General features: G+C 35.9%; 2 protein-coding genes across 3 annotated transcripts in view; one reads left to right on the forward strand and one right to left on the reverse strand.

The window, feature by feature from the left end:
* The first annotated feature begins 1198 nt into the window (after nt 1–1198).
* On the forward strand, nt 1199–15279 carry LOC134742507 (troponin C-like). Of its 2 annotated transcripts, XM_063675726.1 has the most exons (6): nt 1199–1334; nt 2771–2801; nt 9482–9625; nt 10906–11025; nt 13861–13992; nt 14992–15279. In XM_063675726.1, exons 1-6 carry the CDS (start codon nt 1311–1313, stop codon nt 15018–15020), a joined length of 480 nt encoding a protein of 159 aa, XP_063531796.1. In that variant the 5' UTR covers nt 1199–1310; the 3' UTR covers nt 15021–15279. The 2 variants fall into 2 exon arrangements, with proteins under 2 accessions (XP_063531796.1, XP_063531797.1); XM_063675727.1 differs by lacking the exons at nt 1199–1334; nt 2771–2801 and adding an exon at nt 9236–9393.
* A 2384-nt stretch (nt 15280–17663) lies between these two features.
* Nucleotides 17664–20150, reverse strand: part of LOC134742459 (BMP-binding endothelial regulator protein) — a 95928-nt gene continuing 93441 nt past the window's right edge. Inside the window, exon 8 of the mRNA XM_063675634.1 lies at nt 17664–19383. The gene's annotated coding sequence lies outside the window, so the exon portion shown is untranslated. The remainder of the gene's footprint in view (nt 19384–20150) is intronic.

The following is a 20150-nucleotide window of genomic DNA, read 5'->3' on the forward strand; positions in this document are numbered from 1 at the left end:
GCAACTAAGTAGGTACTTTCCGTAATCTCCATAGATATTTTTTCAATATCTAGTGTGTCGACTTATTCGAAACAATTTTTCCAATCAGAGATCCATTAGCAATTTTAGTTTTGAAGTGAAAATGTTCAATACAGTCAAGCCAAGCATATTAACTAATAGTTACGGAACCCTATACTGAGCGTAGCCCGACCCCGATAATTATGCTCTTGGCTTTTTTTTCTGGGATTATGTAGACTGGTCGGTTAGAATGTTCTTTGATATATAATCGAATTTAAAATATTGCGAGACATACTAACATAACAACAAAACAAACACAACAACACAACACAACACTAAACAACAAGCGACTAAAACAAGTGAGTCTAAACCGTAAAATGATTTAATGTTGATATATAATTTCAAAAGACGCTATGATTTAATCAATTCGGATTAAATTTTTCACGTGATTTATTATTTAATTCCGCCACCATTTATCATGATTTAATAATACGACACATATCTAAACACCGCAGTGTATCATAGTTCGCAGATGACAAAATAAAAAATAGTTATATAAATTTTCCTTGCTGAACTTAACTTCACATAGGTACAATTAGTACCTACTAGGTAAGTATGTGTGCCTATGTATTTTATTCTACATAGCCAAGGTATTATATTCGGCTGGTATACTGTACCATAAATCCAAAAATGTAATATGATTGAGACACGCCAGCCTAATCTCTTAAAATGAAATCGTTCAAGATGGCGACTATGCAAAGCTTGATTTTCATGTTTTAATGGTGGCTACAGTAGATATCATAATCGGCATAATCCAGTGTAAAAATGAATTCAATTACATTTTATTCAGATTGTTAACCAGCCACGTGAGAGATATTTTTTGTTCATACATGGTACTGATAAAAGAGAGTAATAACATATCTAATAAAAATCACTTCCTATGACCTTATGTATATTATTATTACAAAAAATGACTTCACGATTACAGCTAGTTGCACGCTTAATGACCCAGCGGGCGGGGTCGCGGTGCGGACGGAAAATTATACCTTTTTCCCCGAGTACACGCTCCGGTTGTTTACGTTTTTCCTTTCACGTTTCTGACTAAAAATACGTCAGCATCCTGCCGTTTGGGACGCCCGCCATTGGTCGCTCGCGCAGGAAGCCGAGGAGGACTCGCGGAGGAGCCCCGCGCCCCGCTCATGAAAAGCCACACAAACTTGCGGGGCAGCAGAAATAACCCTGAACGCTGGAAGCTGCGAAACCGCGGCCAGTCGTGTTGTGCGTCTCAAAGTGGTAACAAGTGATCTGCAAACATGGGTCTGGACACAGAAGACTGGGTAGGTGTTTACTGTTTAACAAATCAAGTAAAAAAAAACCACAAATAAATTATAAACTCATTAGGTGTTCTCTGTTTACTCAAACGTTGCATTTATTTTTATTCTGGAAAGTGCAAATAATCGTCTTGGATCTTGTGGATGCGCATGAGTGGTAGCTAACAGGAGCTGTCACTCGCCCTGTAAGCGTGACGTATGTGGACGAAAGTGCGGCGATGACATGAGACACCTGCTCAAACGACGGCTGAAACATTGTTTCACCAGCTTTCTTGTTTTCTTCTGATACTCTGGTTTATTTTGGAGAATTTTTTTGATAGTTTGATTCTTGTCCTACTTTTTTAATATTAGTTCTTATTTTGCTGTATTCCATTATAACTTAATTATTCTTATACTCGTGATATGCTCCGATAAATGGTACATCAATTACATGAACATAATTTACAAACATAAAAACCCACACACATCCACTACTTTTATAACTCAACGTTTTGACGTCATTATAATTCGTTCGTATATCATATTCAAAAAAATATATACAGATTTCGCGATTTCGTCGTCTATTAAATTAAGTTTGTTCCAATAAAACATGAAATAATTTTATTGCCCTTTGCATTTAGAACGGGCAGCCATATAGTTGTATAGCTACAGACAGTACATGCAGACCTGAGGTTACGATGGATTGATCCAAATTGTTGTTTAACCTGACGTAATTCCTGAATAGCAATACAAAACGGGTCCAAATATCTAAATGTTAAATTAAGTATTTACCTTACATTTTCTACTATTCATACCCTGACAGCGCAAGAAATATCCATTGAGTGCAACATGCACATGTACCCCACATACGTAGGTACAACGTACGGCGTGAAACCACTAACCGAACGGTGATAAACACACCGTTAGACCAGACCGAGTGCAAACACCGGTTTGAAAATTATCATTAGTCATAACTAGACATGCAACTATACTTTATTCACTACTTCAGCCTGGCGTGCGAGTACGCTGCTACGATCTAACAAATGCTATGGCTAATTAACTCATCATTCGACATTACCTAGTATTTTCAATCATGCTAGAAGTAACTGTGATATTATTATAAGACCCTAAAATGTTATTAAAAAATGTCTAAACTTTCTTAGGTTCATACAAAACAAATATAAACTACACTTGTATAGAATGCCTTGAGGCATTCATTTCGCTATTTGTACCTACGCGTTACGAGTATCTAGGTAAAGCCATTTTTCCTGCAATAAAATTTAATGTACTATTTATTGCATTGCTAATCGTATTGCTTTTGTTTCTTGAATCCGTTATTGAAAAATAAAAGAGAAGTATACTAACAGCGGACATTCTTCAAATTTTAATATCTAAAAAAACTTTTGCAATTAATATTACTTATCTAGATTTCACATTACATGTGTGTAATATTTCTATTACAGGCGGACGAGCTTCCTCCGGAACAGATTGCCGGTAAGTATCAACAGAATTTTACACATTTACATAATTTTGAACGTTGAGAGATGAATATTTTTAATCATATTTTGTTTTTGATCTGAGCTTAAGCTAAAAATAAATGGATATTACCAAAAATATGAAACACCTGAAGTTTGGTCATTTGGGTAATTGAGTTATATATATATATATATATATATATATATATATATCGTTGAAAAGTTTACTTTATGAGTAACATAAACCGTGACGTTTAAAATATTTTTAATCATATTTTGTTATTGGTCTGAGCTTAAGCTAAAGATAAATGGATATTACCAAAAATATGAAACACCTGAAGTTTGGTCATTTGGGTAAAGTATAGTTATTTATATATCGTTGAAAAGCTTACTTTATGAGAAACATAAAACTGTGACGGTTAAAATATTTTTAATCAAAATACTAAATTTAAAGTTTTAATTCTATTGTGAAAGTTAAATAAACGGATGATGTAAAGTTACACCACGAGGCGAATGAACATTAAATAGGAAAGATTGGAAGGACCTGCACCGACAGAAGAGCAATTAGAGTTTGTTAATATTTTTTTAAGTGTAAATACCAGAGAATCAGGTAAAAAAAATATGCAAATAACATTTCAGTGAAAAGAAAAAAAAAGAAAAAATCAAAGTTGCTCTTCTGTAACTTCTATAACTTCCATAACAAGGAAAATACTTAAAATGATGTAGCTATACGCAATACCTATAATGTTGGCGACATATCTAGAATAGGTGAATGAGTCGCTTACTTCTTTAATTACAATACTAAAACCTATTTTCATGCTCAACCAACACGATTTATGCACATGCACAATAATAAAACCCGACTGCATCTCGGTCCCAAGGTGATTTAAAACGGCGTATTCTTCATTTCATTACTAAGAATTATGGAACTATAAATACAGTCTTATTTTCATGCAAACCTTGGTGAAAACTGTAAACACATCTGGAACTGCAGCCAGTTTTACAAAAGTTTTCTAAAAAACTGACACCTAATAATTGCAAAACTTCCGTGAGACACAGAGGCATATTAAATATATCAATAACGGGTCCCTCACGTATTTAAAAATACGTGAGTGACCCGTTATTAATATATTTAATATACCTAATAATTGTTTCAAAGTCTCTGTTTCAAAATATGTTCCGGGCTTAATGAACCATCTCGAAATAACCATCCATTCACCTTGTAAGGCGTGACCTGATAAATTTATTGAAACTATTTTTAAACAGATACAGAGTGAAACAGAGACTTTTAAGATCAGTAAACTACGATTTAGGGTCGACCTAAATAGTTTTTACTTGTCTAGTTTTTTAAGCATATTAATAGCCAAATTTTCTATGTAGTATTATTTGCACTCAATAAGTCTTAATCTTAAAAAGACAGAGGCACACGTCAATGAGAAAAGTAGAAAACTACATGCCTAGGCACTTAACAAATCAGAATTTCATTAAACATTAGATTAAGGTACTTATAATGTTGTAATTCTTGTTAAATTTTCAATAAAAAAATATGAATTTAAAGAAATCATAGCAACTTTGTTTTGGACATTAAATTATGAAAGTAAATAATTATACAGAAACAACACTAACATTCAAATTTTAAAAAGCCAGACTAGGTAAAGCCAAATACCTCTTGTGCATAAAAACCTGCAATATATAGGCTGAATTACTAATAATAATTATAAAATTTAATCAATTTTTAGTCTGAATGCCGTATCAAATGATAATAAATGTAAATTTGTTTGGGTGGGCGGCATGGCGACACGATTGGAGCAAGGCCAATTCACTCGAGAATCGGATTCATCGTAACATCATTGTTTATTCAAACCTGTAGTTTTGATTACAAAAAAAGTGTGAACTGTTTAGGAAACTAATCTTATATGCTATTAGTTATTAAGTCCGCCATTTGTACAGCTGCTCGCTTGCTGTACATTTTTGTATTTTGCGCAACAAAGTTAAAATAAATAGAAATAATACATATAGGTATAGGTACCCCGTTTCCTATTTTTATAATGCTTTTTTCGCTGTATTCCCATTTATTCTTGCCCTATGTAAACAAGGCGGGAACAGATAAATATATATTACATTATATATGATAGGTAGGGGGTCAGGTAGGGTAAATATACAACACGGGTAAAAATAAGACTAAGTTTTTAACACTCAATAACTTATTATATTTCATTCCTATTCCATTTAAAAGGAAGTCTACACACCAGGCTTCTTTTTAAATGGAATAGGAATGTTTTATATTTACCCCACCTGGCCCTATGTAATTCAGTTGCATTGCAGTGTCATGCAACAATAATTTGCTAACACGCTGAGACTAATTATACTATAATATTTAGCATTTCATGTTGTGCAAAATTTCCACGCCACCACACTTAAAAGTCGTGACATTGGAGAATTAGTTGAATTTTATTGCACTAGATTGCGGTCAACAATTAAATCAGGTTTTAACTGACACTTACAGTTGTTTATTAAGAGCTTATTACACTATTCTAGTTTAGTGACTAACAAGAGGGACGCCGCTATACGTGAGAAACGATACGATGTATCTCTTATCGCGTTTCACGTATAGTGGCGTCCCTCTTGTTAGTCACTAAATTTGGATAGTGTAATAAGCTCTTCAATGTGATCTGCCCCAATTTATACAGTCAGCATTAAGAGCCCCCGGCAAGCTCGGCTGAATTTCACCTTCCCATAACGGAGTTCCGTTCTCATTTTAAAACAACGCGTTGGATTGTAATAAAACTTTGCACTTACGATGATATGAGGTATATCTAGGGTATGTAATTAAGCTCCAGAGTATAAAACAAACGAAATAGAGCAAAAGCAAGTTTTGTATGAAAAACAAATTCGCTGTATTTTTTAACTATGGTATCTGAAGCAACATAAACTAATTACAGACATAGATATACTTTATCCAACGAGCGGAACTACGTTTGTATGGAGAACCGAGCCTGCCGGAGACCCTTAATAGTAGCGCATGAAACAACGCACCAAAAGTACCTATCTGCCACCCTGGAATACTTTTCCAAATCTCCAAGTTCGCGTTCAAAAGTATTTGTTACGGTCTAATTGTTCTACATATAACGACATACCTACTGTTGACGCTAAGTCTGATACGCTACTTTTGATGTTGACTGTACTCTCGTTGTTTACTTAAAATAAACTACACAGTCTCCACACAGTCATTGTTTCATGTTCGCTACGGCTCTATTTCTGTTACTAATCGCAATCGATTATAACCGTCCCATATCGAGATTTAGAACATGCACAATTGATCCAATTGCTAGATCACTACTAATAGCTGATTGACATTCGTTTAACGGTTTATAAATACAAACACATAAGGGCTGATTTCACCCTCGACAGTAACAGCAGTGACATAGCTACAACTGTCTATCTGCAATCTATACCGCGTGTGGCCTGTAATACAAGCAAAAAATTATACTGTAGGCTGTACTCCTCTAACTGACAATTTTGTTATGTTTAAAGCGTGACAAGCAACGTCAATTACAATAATAAAGATAATATGTATGAATAATAGGAAGTATAAAAATGTCATAATTTTTTTAAGTTCTGGAACAAAAGTGTCACCGTTTGAGGAGTACAATCTATGTTTTAATTATTTGCTCGTGTTACAGGCCACACCCGGTATATGTCTAGTTATTTCATAAACGTACTCAAAGATCATGGCGACTTGTCATTCTACGATAGCAAACAGGTCTTATTTACACAAAACGTTCCTATTATCTATGTATTTTATTTATTTATTTAATTTTTATTGCACAAAAGAAAATACAAATGTACAAAAGGCGGACTTAATGCTACAAGGCATTCTCTACCAGTCAACCTTCTGTATGCATGTATTATCTTATTACAACAGGCCTGCTCTCCTGAGGATACACTGTGGTGACCTGCATTTTTTCATTAAGCTTACAATACATTTACATAGGTAGTCAACGTATACGTGACACCTTTCTAATTGCAAGTGGCCATGCAGTGGCTATTTCTTTGAGAAAGTTACTTAATTTAAAAAAACACTGCGTGTGTGTTTGCTTATTATCCGGTAGGCCGTGCGCTTGTTTCCAACTAATATAAAAACATGAATTAATTTTCATTGAGGTAGCAAACCACGTGTAAGTTCATACGCCGCAGGTGAAAACAGATTTTCACCTGATTCATTCATTCATACGTGGTTCAATTATTTTACACTAATATGCTGTAAGTGACTGTCAGTTTACAGATATTTGCCAAGTGGCACAAATCATGCGCGTCTGCTGCTAAATATTAAATTAATGTAAGCCAAACACACACATCGCTGATCAATTACAAGTCATGCTCTTATTCGCTGAGTCACAAATATATTTGCTCTTGTAAACAAACAGCCAGCAAAAGAACTTTTGGATAAATAAATAGACAGATTTTTTGGAGTTTTAAATTATTGTCTATTTGCTATTACAAAAAATATTTTAGTGTTTTAATAACTTGAAAAGGTGATTTCAAAAACTTTTTTAATTAACTTTTTTTTTCAGTAAGCAGTATTTTCATCAACATTGAATACAATGTTAATGAAAATACTGCTTACTGCCCGCCTGATGGTAAGCGGTCAGCGTAACCTCTAGAAGATTGCGGATTAGATTTCGGTTGGTTGTCAGTCTGAAAGTCCTGTTTAAATTAAAAAGAAACTCACCAAAAAGTTTGTAAGACCATTAATAATAAACTTCTGACAACTTAACAGGCAAATACGAGCCAAGTAAAACAAAGTTGCATTTATATTCCCATTAATTACGTGAATCTTCGCAAATTAACTGTAATAGGTCCATAATTATTGTTTACCAGCTGACTTCGACATTCTAAAATTAAAATTATGTCAAGTAGATAAAAGAAATGGGAAAGATTTATTTATTATTCAGGAAGCTTTCTTTCCAACAGATTAATTAAAAGCAGACACAATAGTGTAAGAGCTCGGACTAATTTCGAAACCGAAGTTTTCACATTCGTGCGTGTCCCGTGCGTGGGTAATTAATAAACAGCTAAAATCTATGAAAAATAGCAATAAAACTGGGTGGGTCTTTGAGACAACTGCCAAGACGTCTTGATGATTAAAATTAACATGCGGGCAGATATAAAAGTTGTGTTTTGTAGACTTTTTTGTTGCCAAAATATTGTGGGACAGCTGCGCGATACTGTAGGGGCGACACTTGTTCCGCGCCGCTTTACTGAGAAATAAAATTATTTCAAGACGCTTATCAGATGGTTCAGACCGCTTTACGGCCTTGACTCCGATTACTCCTGTCGACAAATTGAACACGGTCTTGCGTCAGTAATTAGGTTGAGCAGAGGCGGAAACTGTTAAAAGTGCCATTATATGCCCCCGGCAAGGTTTAGCATTACACCAATGCAGATGTTCCTGACGCAAATTCTACATTTATTTTTGTAACACATCATGCGTCGCGTTAAATTATGATACAAGCACGATCGGCGGTTTTAGGTGACTCGTGGAATGAGTTCAATCGGGGCAAGGTTCGAGTTTAATGCACTCCCGTCATGTCATACCCAATCTTTGTAAGTATTTCGTATAGAGTCTATTATGCATTATCCTAATTATGGTTGCAATTTCTCGACTGACTTTCTATCAGATTTGACTAAATTCTTCTAAATCTACACAACGCAACCTCCCTTTATCATTAGGTAACGATACGATTTAACCTTAATTCATAACAAATTATTTAGGTATTTGATATTTTCTCCCTTTGTGTTAAAACATATATCGTCAATATGTATAATTCTATTCTATATGTATTAGACATCTCGAAAACTAATGACTGCAGTCCGTTTATCTATCGAGCTCATCATTAAAACATAATTTATTTCGGTCTTCTGGACTTCATGTTTTTATAAATTAATGACGCGCGCTTAAAAATACAGCAAATTCAAGAAAACTACCAAGAAATTTCTATTACTTCATAAAATAATCTACCAGACGCTTAAAGGATGAATCACGTTAGACCGGGCCGTGTCCGGGCCGGAGCTTCCGGCGCTTATTTTTCTATCAGGTGATCACGTGATGCTTTCCATAGAAAACGAAGCGCCGGAAGCTCCGGCCCGGCCACGGCCCGGTCTAGTGAGTCATCCTTAAACGTCATCGTAATATCGGATGATTTGAACATTAATAATTTCCACTGTTATGTTTAAAGGGGGAATATATTTTCCATGATCTACTAAATATGTTATTAGGATACATGTGGACGTTGTGGTTTGTTTGTTATTTATTGTCGGCCTACATACGAGCTATACGCCGCGCCGGCGATGCACCACGTTGCTGCACAGAAATAGCTGCATTGCACAACTTATTCGCACTAGGTGCATCTCAGAGCATTGAACTGCTGTCCTAATCCTAACGCACTCCGCTGAACGATCAGTTTGGCTCTTTTTATTGCCAGTGCAACATCGACAACTGCATCTCTCCAAATTGCATTTGTGTAACGTAGGGACTGAAAATATTTAAAAGTGGTGTAAATTTTAATTCGTTTGCTTTAATATGGCCCATCATAATTTGAATATCGAAGGTACGCAGCCAGAAAAGCTTATAGACTCGGTTAGGGGTTTAGTTACGCAATAAGTACCTAGTTTTAAAGTTGGTGTTGTTAATTCCAGTCCTTCGCAAGGCCTTCGATGGCTTCGACCACAACCGCTCGGGCAGCATTCCCTGCGACTTCGTCGCCGACATCCTCAGGATGATGGGTCAGCCCTTCAATAAATCCATCCTTGAAGAACTCATTGAAGAAGTCGACGCTGACAGTAAGTATCGTGAAAAAATATATTAGTGTTTTGTCCATCTGCAGATAAATATGTGGATAACTACCTGCCAAATTATTATTGCAGCCGAGGTTTACTTGCTTATTTCATGAATGATTGCTTATTTAATACCTACCTAAAAAGGCATTTCTTATTATTTGTTTAAAATAGAGAAAATATTCCTCAAAATATTTAGTTAATTGAAATTTCGCCTTCCAAATCCGCCATTGTTTAGATTTTATCGAAATTGCAAGAGCGGCTTTCAAAATTCTAACAAAAGCTAATGATTTTAATATTGCATAAGTTTAATATGTTTAAACATATTTATCGATTATTATTTTTGATGTGTAAGCTTTTGGCTACTCTCGTTCTGTACCTCTAGTGTACATTTCATTCGATAGCGTGACGTAAGTTTCAAAACGTCCCGCTTGGCGCGCTGTTCAAAATTCCATACAAAATTAGACTTAACGCAAACGCGTAGGTACGTTACATCACGCAATCGAATTAAATTTACAGTAGGGATTCTGGGAAATCGAGAGTATAATATATAGTCGACTGTATTGCAAATTACGTGACGACACGACCGTGTGGTGTATGTCAATTCAAAGCTCCCAAGAAGTTATTTCAGTACCTAACCACTTTACGAGTATCTTGCTTGCCTCCATTTTGCTTTGTGAAGTTACAAAAATAGATTGTTCCTTGCTAGATTTTTATATATCTCTCCCTCTCTCTCTGTCTCTGTGTAATCTTGATTCTTGATCATCATCTTCCTCGCGTTATCCCGCCATTTTGCCCTGGCTCATGGGAGCCTGGGGTCCGCTTGGCAAGTAATCCCAAGAATTGGCGTAGGCACATAGTTTTTACGAAACTGAATGCCATCTGACCTTCCAACCCAGAGGGTAAACTAGACCTTATTGGCTTAGTCCGGTTTCTTTACCGAAAAGCGACTGGTAAATATCAAATTATATTTGGTACATAAGTTCTGAAAAACTCATTGTTACGAGCCGGGGTTTGAACTCGCGACCTCTGGATTGGAAGTAGCACGCTTTTACCGCTAAGCCACCAGCGCAATCTGTGTAATCTTGATATTGGTGTTTAGAGGTATTAATAAGATAACATCGATATCTTATACTACTATACATATATCTAAGTACAACATATAGAACAGAGAAGCGGGCGACCAGGATATTTAAACATATTTTACACTCCTGTGTACACAATGTTTTGCTGATAATGATTATATTATAAATTTAACTTCATTTCATTTACATCAAAACTTTCAGAGTCTGGTCGCCTTGAGTTCGGTGAATTCGTAACCTTAGCCGCCAAGTTCATCGTAGAAGAGGACGCCGAAGCCATGCAGAAAGAGCTGAGGGAGGCGTTCCGACTGTACGACAAGGAAGGTGGGTTATACTTACCTTATCCCACTAGTAGATAAAGTGTAACATACCTTTTTGAGTAGCGACTACGTATCGGTAATACAACATGTTAAATCAGGGGTCGGGAAACTTTTAAGAAGAAAAAATAACCGCTGTAGAAATCACCAGTTTCAAAGAGCCGCAAATATTGATTTCAGCGGTATTTTAGGACCGATAGACGTTCAAACCTACAAGAAAAGATCGTACTCTCATATCAAAGGCCGGAAACGCACTTGTAACACCCTGGTGTTGTGGGTGTCCATGGGCGACGGCAATCGCTTATCATCGGGCGATTCGTCTGCTCGTTTGCCTCCTTATATCATAAAAGTAAACCTGCGGCTCGTAAGCCGCGGTTTGCAGAACCCTGTTCAGTCGTAGTAGGCTGCGTTGGGGTAAGATTGAACGGGTTTTTCATGAGGGGTAAGACAAAAAATCGTCCGTATGCCGAAGCATTACGGGCGACTTTTCATCTTACCCCGCATGAAAAACCCGTCCAATCTTATCCCGACGCAACCTACGTCTTGTCTTGCATATCGCTAAACACATGCATATCGTGGAAGACCCTTTAAGATAATATCAACGAGGACCGGCGATATGGTCGAGATCACAGGGCGTTAGAAGAGGACAGCAGGCGTATCATGGATGACTTTATCCACGTGATAAAATTACCGTCACTTTTTAACACCGCGCAATTGAAAGTGACGGACGCTGTCTCTTTAAGGATGACTCACGTTAGACCAGGCCGTGTCCGGGCCGGAGCTTCCGGCGCTTCGTTTTCTATGGAAAGCACCACGTGATCACCTTTCATGTCATAGAAAAGTAAGCGCCGGAAGCTCCGGCCCGGACACGGCCCGGTCTAACGTGAGTCATCCTTTATTCCGCTGTCACGTAGATAAGAACTACCATCATATCCGTACTGTTTTCAACCGGGTCTCTATTGTTTCCCATATAGTTTTAAGTCATAATGTATTGTTTGTCCACATTTTCGTTAGTCATAATTTGGGTTTTTTCTCAGAAACGCGTGAATTTTCAGGATTGCCATAAAACAAACCTAACCTAACCTATCTATAGGATAACCTGTAGAAAATCCTGAAAAATTAACGGTTTCAGAATTATGACTAATGATAATATGACAATCATTACATATTACTCTCAACCGCTTAATTTGGAGATCCTTTGGGTACGCCTGTTTTCAGCAAAGTACTTTTTAATTGTTAAATACACGACCGGATTTATGTTTTTTTTTTCGGTGACCTTACCTTATTTTTCAACATGACGTTGAGAGACATGACATTCATCATGTTATAAAAAAAAACCGGCCAAGTGCGAGTCGGACTCGCGTTCCAAGGGTTCCGTACATTACACGTTTTAAACAATGTATTTTTTATGTGAATCGTGAGTGAAATGTCTTTAAAAAACCCGTAGGGGTCGGATCAAAAACTAAGTAATTAAGTCCGACTCACGCTTGACTGCACATTTCTAATAGGTTTTCCTGTAATCTATAGGTTAACACCGATTTTGTGTATTTTTTCAACATTTTAGACCCAGTAGCAGGGACCGACCCGCTATCCCTTATCCGGGTTTTATAAGGGTTTTGCATAAGGCTTAACTCACCATACCCTTTGCCAGACGAAACCCTTCATTTTGCTTTTAAAAACCCTTATAATATTTGTGTACACACATTTGTGTAATCGGTAGCCCAAATACCCTTACAAAACCCTTATCATCCGCTCACCAACACCTTGCATATTGCTTATAAGAGTTAGCCTTATAAAGAGCTTCCCTTTTAGCATATAAGCGTGCTAATTTATGTCGTCTACCTCGTTCATAAAGCACACATTACTTCGAATCCGAGCGATCGTCGGCGGCGACGGCGGCGTTCTTTGTCTAGGCACGTATTTTCTTTCCTTTTCATACACTAGCGTAGATATATACTAATCCTGTCTCTTCACGCAAAGGGAAACCTTTATAAAAAGCGCTTAATGATAAGGGTAACTCTTATTAAGGGCTAGCCTTATTTTTGGTTAGCTTTTCGATAAGGGTTAGTCAAAGGTATTAGGGGTATGAATGGGCTTGCAGATCAGAAGGGAAAGTCTTTCAATGTGTTAGCCGTGTTTAAGGGATGCCCATTGAAAGGGTTTTATCGCGGAAAGGGTTGTCCGGTTCCTGCCCAGTAGTTTCGGAGATAAAGGGTCATTTTTTGCCTATTTTCTAAAATAACTTCTAAATTATTTATCCTAAAATTATAAAAAATACATATTTGAGATTCAAACGAGCTCTTTCATTTGATATGTAACACGATATACTTTGAAAACTTTATTTTTTAATTTTCTCATTTCATCAAAAGTGGCCCCCATGTTTAAAATTCATTTGTTTACGTTACATGTCCGTCTTTGGGTCACAAACTTACATATGTATACCAAATTTCAATTTAATTGGTCTAGTAGATTCGGAGAAAATAGGCTATGATAGACGGACAGACAGATGCACGAGTGATCCTATAAGGGTTCCGTTTTTTTCCTTTTGAGGTACGGAACCCTAATAAAATAGTGTACGAGGGAATAGTTAATGTGGTAGTTACCTATATCTCCTATAAAATCACTATAAACTCTATACACTAAAATAGATATTATGATATAGAGATCTTTAGTGTATAATCCAAGTCCACACAAAAACAATTCAAAAACTATTTCATAAAATAATTTGATTTGTTCTCTAGTTGGATTCGACACTATACAAACTAGGTACGACTAATTTAGAATACTTTGAATAAAGCAAAAGCGAACAGAAAGGTGTGACAGGATTATTGTTTGTTTGTAGGCAACGGTTACATTCCCACGTCGAGCTTGAAGGAGATCCTCCGCGAGCTGGACGACGCCCTGTCCGAGGAGGAGCTCGAGGGACTCATCCAGGAAATCGACACTGACGGCAGCGGTACCGTAGACTTCGATGGTAAGTCAGATTGACTTCAAAATTCATATTACAAGCTAAATTTTAAATGTGTCTGGGGTCACTGAAATTGTTTTTAACGTCAGCGCCTTTTGCAAACATCCGTGTACTGTGCCGGGAGCCTGTCTTATGATCACATGCTTCCAGACTTTGTTAAAAACTAGCGACCCGCCCCGACTTAGCACGGGTTAACAAGTTATACTTACTCCTGAACCTTCCTCAAAACCGGACAAGTACAGTCGAGTTCATAAATATGTGTACATATTTTCACCTTATTGCAGTGGATTAAGGAGTAGAAATGTATACATATTTATGAACTCGACTGTACGAGTCGGACTCGCCCACCGAGGGTTCCGAACAAATTTAACGTATTTATTTTTATTTTTTACAAATTTATGGATTTCAGATTTTTCCCTGTACTTATAGTGTAAGACGATATTACTTGCCAAATTTCATAGTTCTAGGTCAACGGGAAGTATCCTATACATTTTGATTCCCTTGAGTGTTAAATTATACGTTTTTTGCGGCATACACGGCCGTATCTTTTTTTACGTTAACTTAGAAGTTTGATTTTTTCACAACTTCAAGAGGCTAGACCTAAGTATTTGATTTTAATTTTAACTCGATACTTCCACGCGTTCCCGAGATGAAGAGTCTTGACAGACAGACGGACGGATGGACAACAAAGTGATCCTATAAGGGTTCCATTTTTTCCTTTTGAGGTACGGAACCCTAAAAATCACTATTGATAGGTGAAAACCGCATGTAAATCTGTTCAGTAGTTTTTGAGTTTATTGCGAACATACCTATACAGAAAGATAGACGCGGCCGGGGACTGTTTCATAAGGTGTAGTGCTTTGGAGGACCCCATTAGCGAACATCCGCCTTCAAATAGTTATGTTGAATTATGATCAGGGTATCAATGCCTAAATCTTTTAAGTATGAAATAATATTGTAGTTGAAAGCGAAAACTCTGTCTCAAGTAAATTTATTTTGTTTTAGAATTCATGGAAATGATGACTGGAGAATAAACAGCTGCCCTCTTCTCTATAAACTGTTGATTTAATATAAGAAATGTCTTTACATCTTTATTTCGGTCCTTCAACCTTTCGAATCTTGAGACATTGGACAAGAGGACTAACAGGAACTAAATGGAAGTATACCTACACCTAAACTTCATTGGTTAACAAGAAAGTATTATGTATGTATTGTACAAAATAATCTTGTAATATTTGATGTGTGTGACTGCGCTATGTTTATATACTTATTAATAAATCTTTTATTCTATTATCTATTTTTATCTTTTTTATTATATCTCGCCACCGCTGATATGTACCTATTACACGAAATGTTTCAAAATACATACTTTAAAAATATCATTTGAGTTAAGAAATATTTATTATAATTCGCGTGAAGATTTCTGCTCAAGATAAAAATAATGAATCCCGTGTTTTTAAAGCGGACGCTAAATTGTCCTAGATAATTTTGATGACATCAAATTGAGGAAATTTGGCTTCTAGCCAGTAAAGGGTAATGAATAAGTATATTTGAGGTGCTTTATAATATCCACTTTCTAGCAAGCAAACTCGCAAAGAGTTATATAAATTATTAATGGAGTCTAATTTCTATTGGAAATAATATAAGTAGTAAGTACAGTAAAGTCCGGTTATTAGGTCCGTTTATCCGGTACAGGTACTTTTTTCCAAAACCTTGCCTTCTATTCGATTACTGAATATTTATCATTAAAACATATTTTAATTGACGCAAACTGTAAATCTTAGATTTCCATTATTATCAAGCGTATTTACCTTGTGTAAATTCATAATGCTCTCTTAATAAGTATAATATTGTATGAAATGTTGACTTACCATGTAATGATCATATTACGTTATGGTTAATAAATAAACTAAACTAAACTAACGACGCCCAAGGGACCGCTGATATTACGTCGTACTAACCGGACGTCGTACTAAACGAACTGCCAATTTTAATACATTTTTTTATCATAATAATTACATCATTTTGTATTTATTAATACTTATGCGACCAGCAAAGAAAAAAAACATTTCAATTAAAATATTTATTTACGTTAGTATTACAACATTTTGTCGTAAGTGTACTCACTGATCATCCGCAAATTACTCGAATCCCGTAAAATTAAAAGTCGATATTCTTTGCAATCTATTCAGGATGACAATCGTACATCGACAATAAAAAAATAAACAAGTTTTTTTTTCAAAAATTTCAGTTTTGATACAAGCCTTTACTGCTGACTGTATACTTTTGTTTCAATTAGCAACTTATACTCCTTAGACAATTTTAACAAACCCAAACTCATTTAGGTTGCGTTGTTTTATCACACAGTTCCTACGGGCACCTCCTGATGTTTCATCATCAGATCAGCTTGAAGGTACCAAAATATTGCATTGTCACCAAACTTACATAATTATGTTTGTGAAGTTTAAGCTTAATTGAAGAATGGGAAGTGGGTTTTATTTAGTTTGCAAGATTACGAAAAGTCACATGACTAATTTCATCTTGCTGCGTATAGGCAAAGGGGGAGGGGAGTTGGGTGCGCGGGACGGAGTAAGCCTCTTACCAACAATTTATTTGTAAAAACTACGTCGCTCGTCGTTGTAACCGGACTTGACGGACGGATTTTGTGTCAATTTTCGTCGTTAAAAGCGGTCGGTCGTTATAAGCGGAGTCGTAATAAACGGTTGTACTTTCATAGTAGGTCATATTAAAAGCTAACATGTGCCTATACTTACGTCGCTATAACCGGTTGGTTGTTATATGCGAAGTCGTACTAACCGGACTCTACTGTATATTATTTTAGATATACGCCTCATATACATTAACACGTTCAGTGCCAGCGCGAGCTACGCGCTACGACCGTAGCCGATAACATGGGAAAACCCATATGTAGCGAAAAGCGCCTACGAACAGAGAACCCGCCTAGCGGATCTCTGGCAGTGAATGTGTATAGGTAATTATTATTATGGTAGCGATACACGCATTGGAATATACTAATGAGTTTTATTTTCCACTAGTTATTATAAGGGCCCGCTAATTTGTTTGTAACAAAATGGTCACCTATTTTATGATGAGTGACTATTTAGTATTTTTCTACGTTCATTAATCTTTCTCCTCACGTTTGTCTGAAAGGTTCTGTAAACGCAAAAAAAAGGTTTAGTTACTGGACCTAAAGGAATTTCAAAATTAGTAATTAACCTTTTTTTGCGTTCCTCTAAATTTGTCCATGAGTGTATTTAGCTCTACACAGGGATACCCTGTACTGGCAGAATATTATTTGTCAGAAATACACTTCGCATAACACGTATCGCAGAAAACTTAGACGAATGATACTTTCATAAATACATACTTGCCATAATAGTCATTTCGCATAATATTCATTTGACGGAATTTTCTAAATGGGTTAGGTTAGGGTTTTCTGCCTAATAATAATATGCGAAAAGAAATTCAGCAAAGTAATATTATGCGAAAAGCAGTTTGCCAAAAGTATTTCTGCCAAACGATATTTCTACCAAGTAACATTATGCAATACAAAAATATGTGAAAAAAAAAATCTGCAACACAATAGGGAACCATTTAACTCCGCCATACAGTTACATGATCGACCATCGGCGATCTGGGCTAATAAAACAAAAGGGTTTTTCAACAAAATTGCATTATTTATTTATTCCTTGTTCGCAAGCTCATACGTTACTGTGAACTATTAGTTCCCAGTGGAGCCAATAGTATATTTACGTACTTAAAATAGAACCAATAACGTTGTGCACTAGACATTACATTTTCATACAATTCCATAATAAAGACACAAGATCCATTTTATATCAATAAATAATTAAATTTATGGCATGTAGGTAAAGTTTACCCAAAAAGGTACCTACACTATACTTAGATTAGAATAGTATCATAGTATGCATGTTGTCGTAAGAAAGTGTGCATAATTGTAAAAGAAGGAATAATTTGTAATACCTTAAGTAAATTGTCAGAAATGAAGGTCGCTAAATTATAACTTACGAGCCTACATAAAACGTAAGCCTTGAAACAAAATACTAAAATTAGGAAAATTTTATTCACTCTTTTGGGCGGCTTTCACTCAGAAAGCGGCCAAAACAGAAGAAATTAAACATAAGAAGTGATTTTTGAAATAATGTCTAAATCTTTTAGAAAATATTTCGCGTAATAAATAAAAAGATAATAAAGAAGACATTTATACAAAGGCAATTAAAAAAGAAAATTAGTCAATAATATGACACGTAGACTGGCTGATTTTATTTTGCTGGCTGTGTTTATTCCGAAGGATTAATAATCAAAAGTAGATATTTTACTTCAGCCTCCTCTCAAAACATCTACAATGTCTTGAATAGTAGAATGCACACATTCAATCATTTCAGAATAGAAAGTACTGTCACCAGCTAACATTAAGTAGACATGTCAGAAACTAAAGTAAGTACACATAGATTTAAAAGTCAAGAATACAATTCATTGGTAACGTATTTAACAACTAAGCTCTAAAACGAGTCTTTAATTAAAACAATATTTAACTACACGCACGAATCTGTTACTACTTTCAGGGTTTTATGTAGATTACTTTCAATCTCATAGCTTCTTGGCTTCGGATAAATATGTTGACTAAGTTTTTGTAAACAACTAGGTACTGATGAGATCGCATTTTGAACTTTACCGAACGCACTTCCAATAACACAAATCATAGTCAATTATCACATTTTAGATAAGCTAAGTAAGCATAACATGAGTTTAATGAATTGCTACAAATTTGAAGCGACAGCTTTTAAATAACAACCAGCGTTCCTTCCAATTTATATGTATAGAGAATCACCAATATCATTACCAGATATCGTAAATTTTGTAGGAATTTTATTGTTGTGTAATTGAGATAAGAAAATCGGGGTAGTCAATTTGAACTCTAACCTGAACCATAATAAGTTATACTGATTACTTTAACCCAAATGTACTATTACAACTTCGACGCTGCACTCGAAAATCTACAAAATCTACCTTGTCTGATCAATCACCATAAATTTTCGCGATTTAACTTACGATTGTTGATCGAGAATCTTAAAATAATGGAATGAGTTAATTGAATGTCTAAAGGAGAATTTAGTTCCAAAACCCGTCTCAAAACTCACTTTATGCTGGTTGATGTTCGCGAGGCAATAGTGAGCTGTATATAGATGGTCAAAAGCTATTCTATGACATTTAGTATATATTATATGTAGGCTTATAATAAGTAGTTATATTCAATACTGTTCTTGTAGAAAGATCATCATTCCATTGGTGGTTGTTTACACCTTTGTCGAGGTGTATTTCCTAATTCATCTTATTTCTTGCGTCCTCGTAATACTGTAAATAAAAAAATACACAATGTTAAATTAAATTTTAACCTGGCAGATGGCGCATTATTTTGAAAGACTTTATGTAGGTATGAGAAGGTTAGGAAGCTAATGACTTTTATACTCGCAAATTAATAGCCCCAGGTGACCCAGGAGCTGCAGGTGATTTCCGCAACCGTATTTAATATTTCATTACTGTCGGCGTCGGCTGTATAAAGATTTGGCGACGCGCCTACCTACTAGAGGCCTCGGGCGACCAGAGGGCTGGCCACTATTTCGCACAGCGTTAGTATCGCTATACAGCGAGGAAATGCGGCCAGCCTTCTGCCCGCTTGCCCGTTGACGGCAATTTAGGCCATTTTTTTAACCTATAGGTTAAGTTTTATTATGTTTGTTTTTGTTAATTGTTTTTGAAATAAATTGATAATTTCATTACTTAATCATAATACACATATATACAAATACATAATGACATAGGTGCCTAATGACTTTCGGATAAGAACATACTAGGGACCCTTGCGCGACATAAATAGTTATTTGTTATACAAGGGTGCAAAGTTGTATTTTACCCGCGAGTGTGGAATTGAAACACGAGCAAGCGAAAGGATTCTATAGTTGAACCACGAGCGAAGCGAGTGGTTCTAAAAGAGAATCCTGAGCGTAGCGAGTGTTTTAACACACGAGAAGTAAAATACATTTGCACCCGTGTGTAACACAAAACTTTTCCCCTCACTATAGCGAGGAAAGTGCAACATCCACAGGCGTTAGATCATCTTC

The sequence above is a fragment of the Cydia strobilella genome, chromosome 6 (genome assembly GCF_947568885.1).
Source record: "Cydia strobilella chromosome 6, ilCydStro3.1, whole genome shotgun sequence".
Classification (NCBI taxonomy): domain Eukaryota; kingdom Metazoa; phylum Arthropoda; class Insecta; order Lepidoptera; family Tortricidae; genus Cydia; species Cydia strobilella.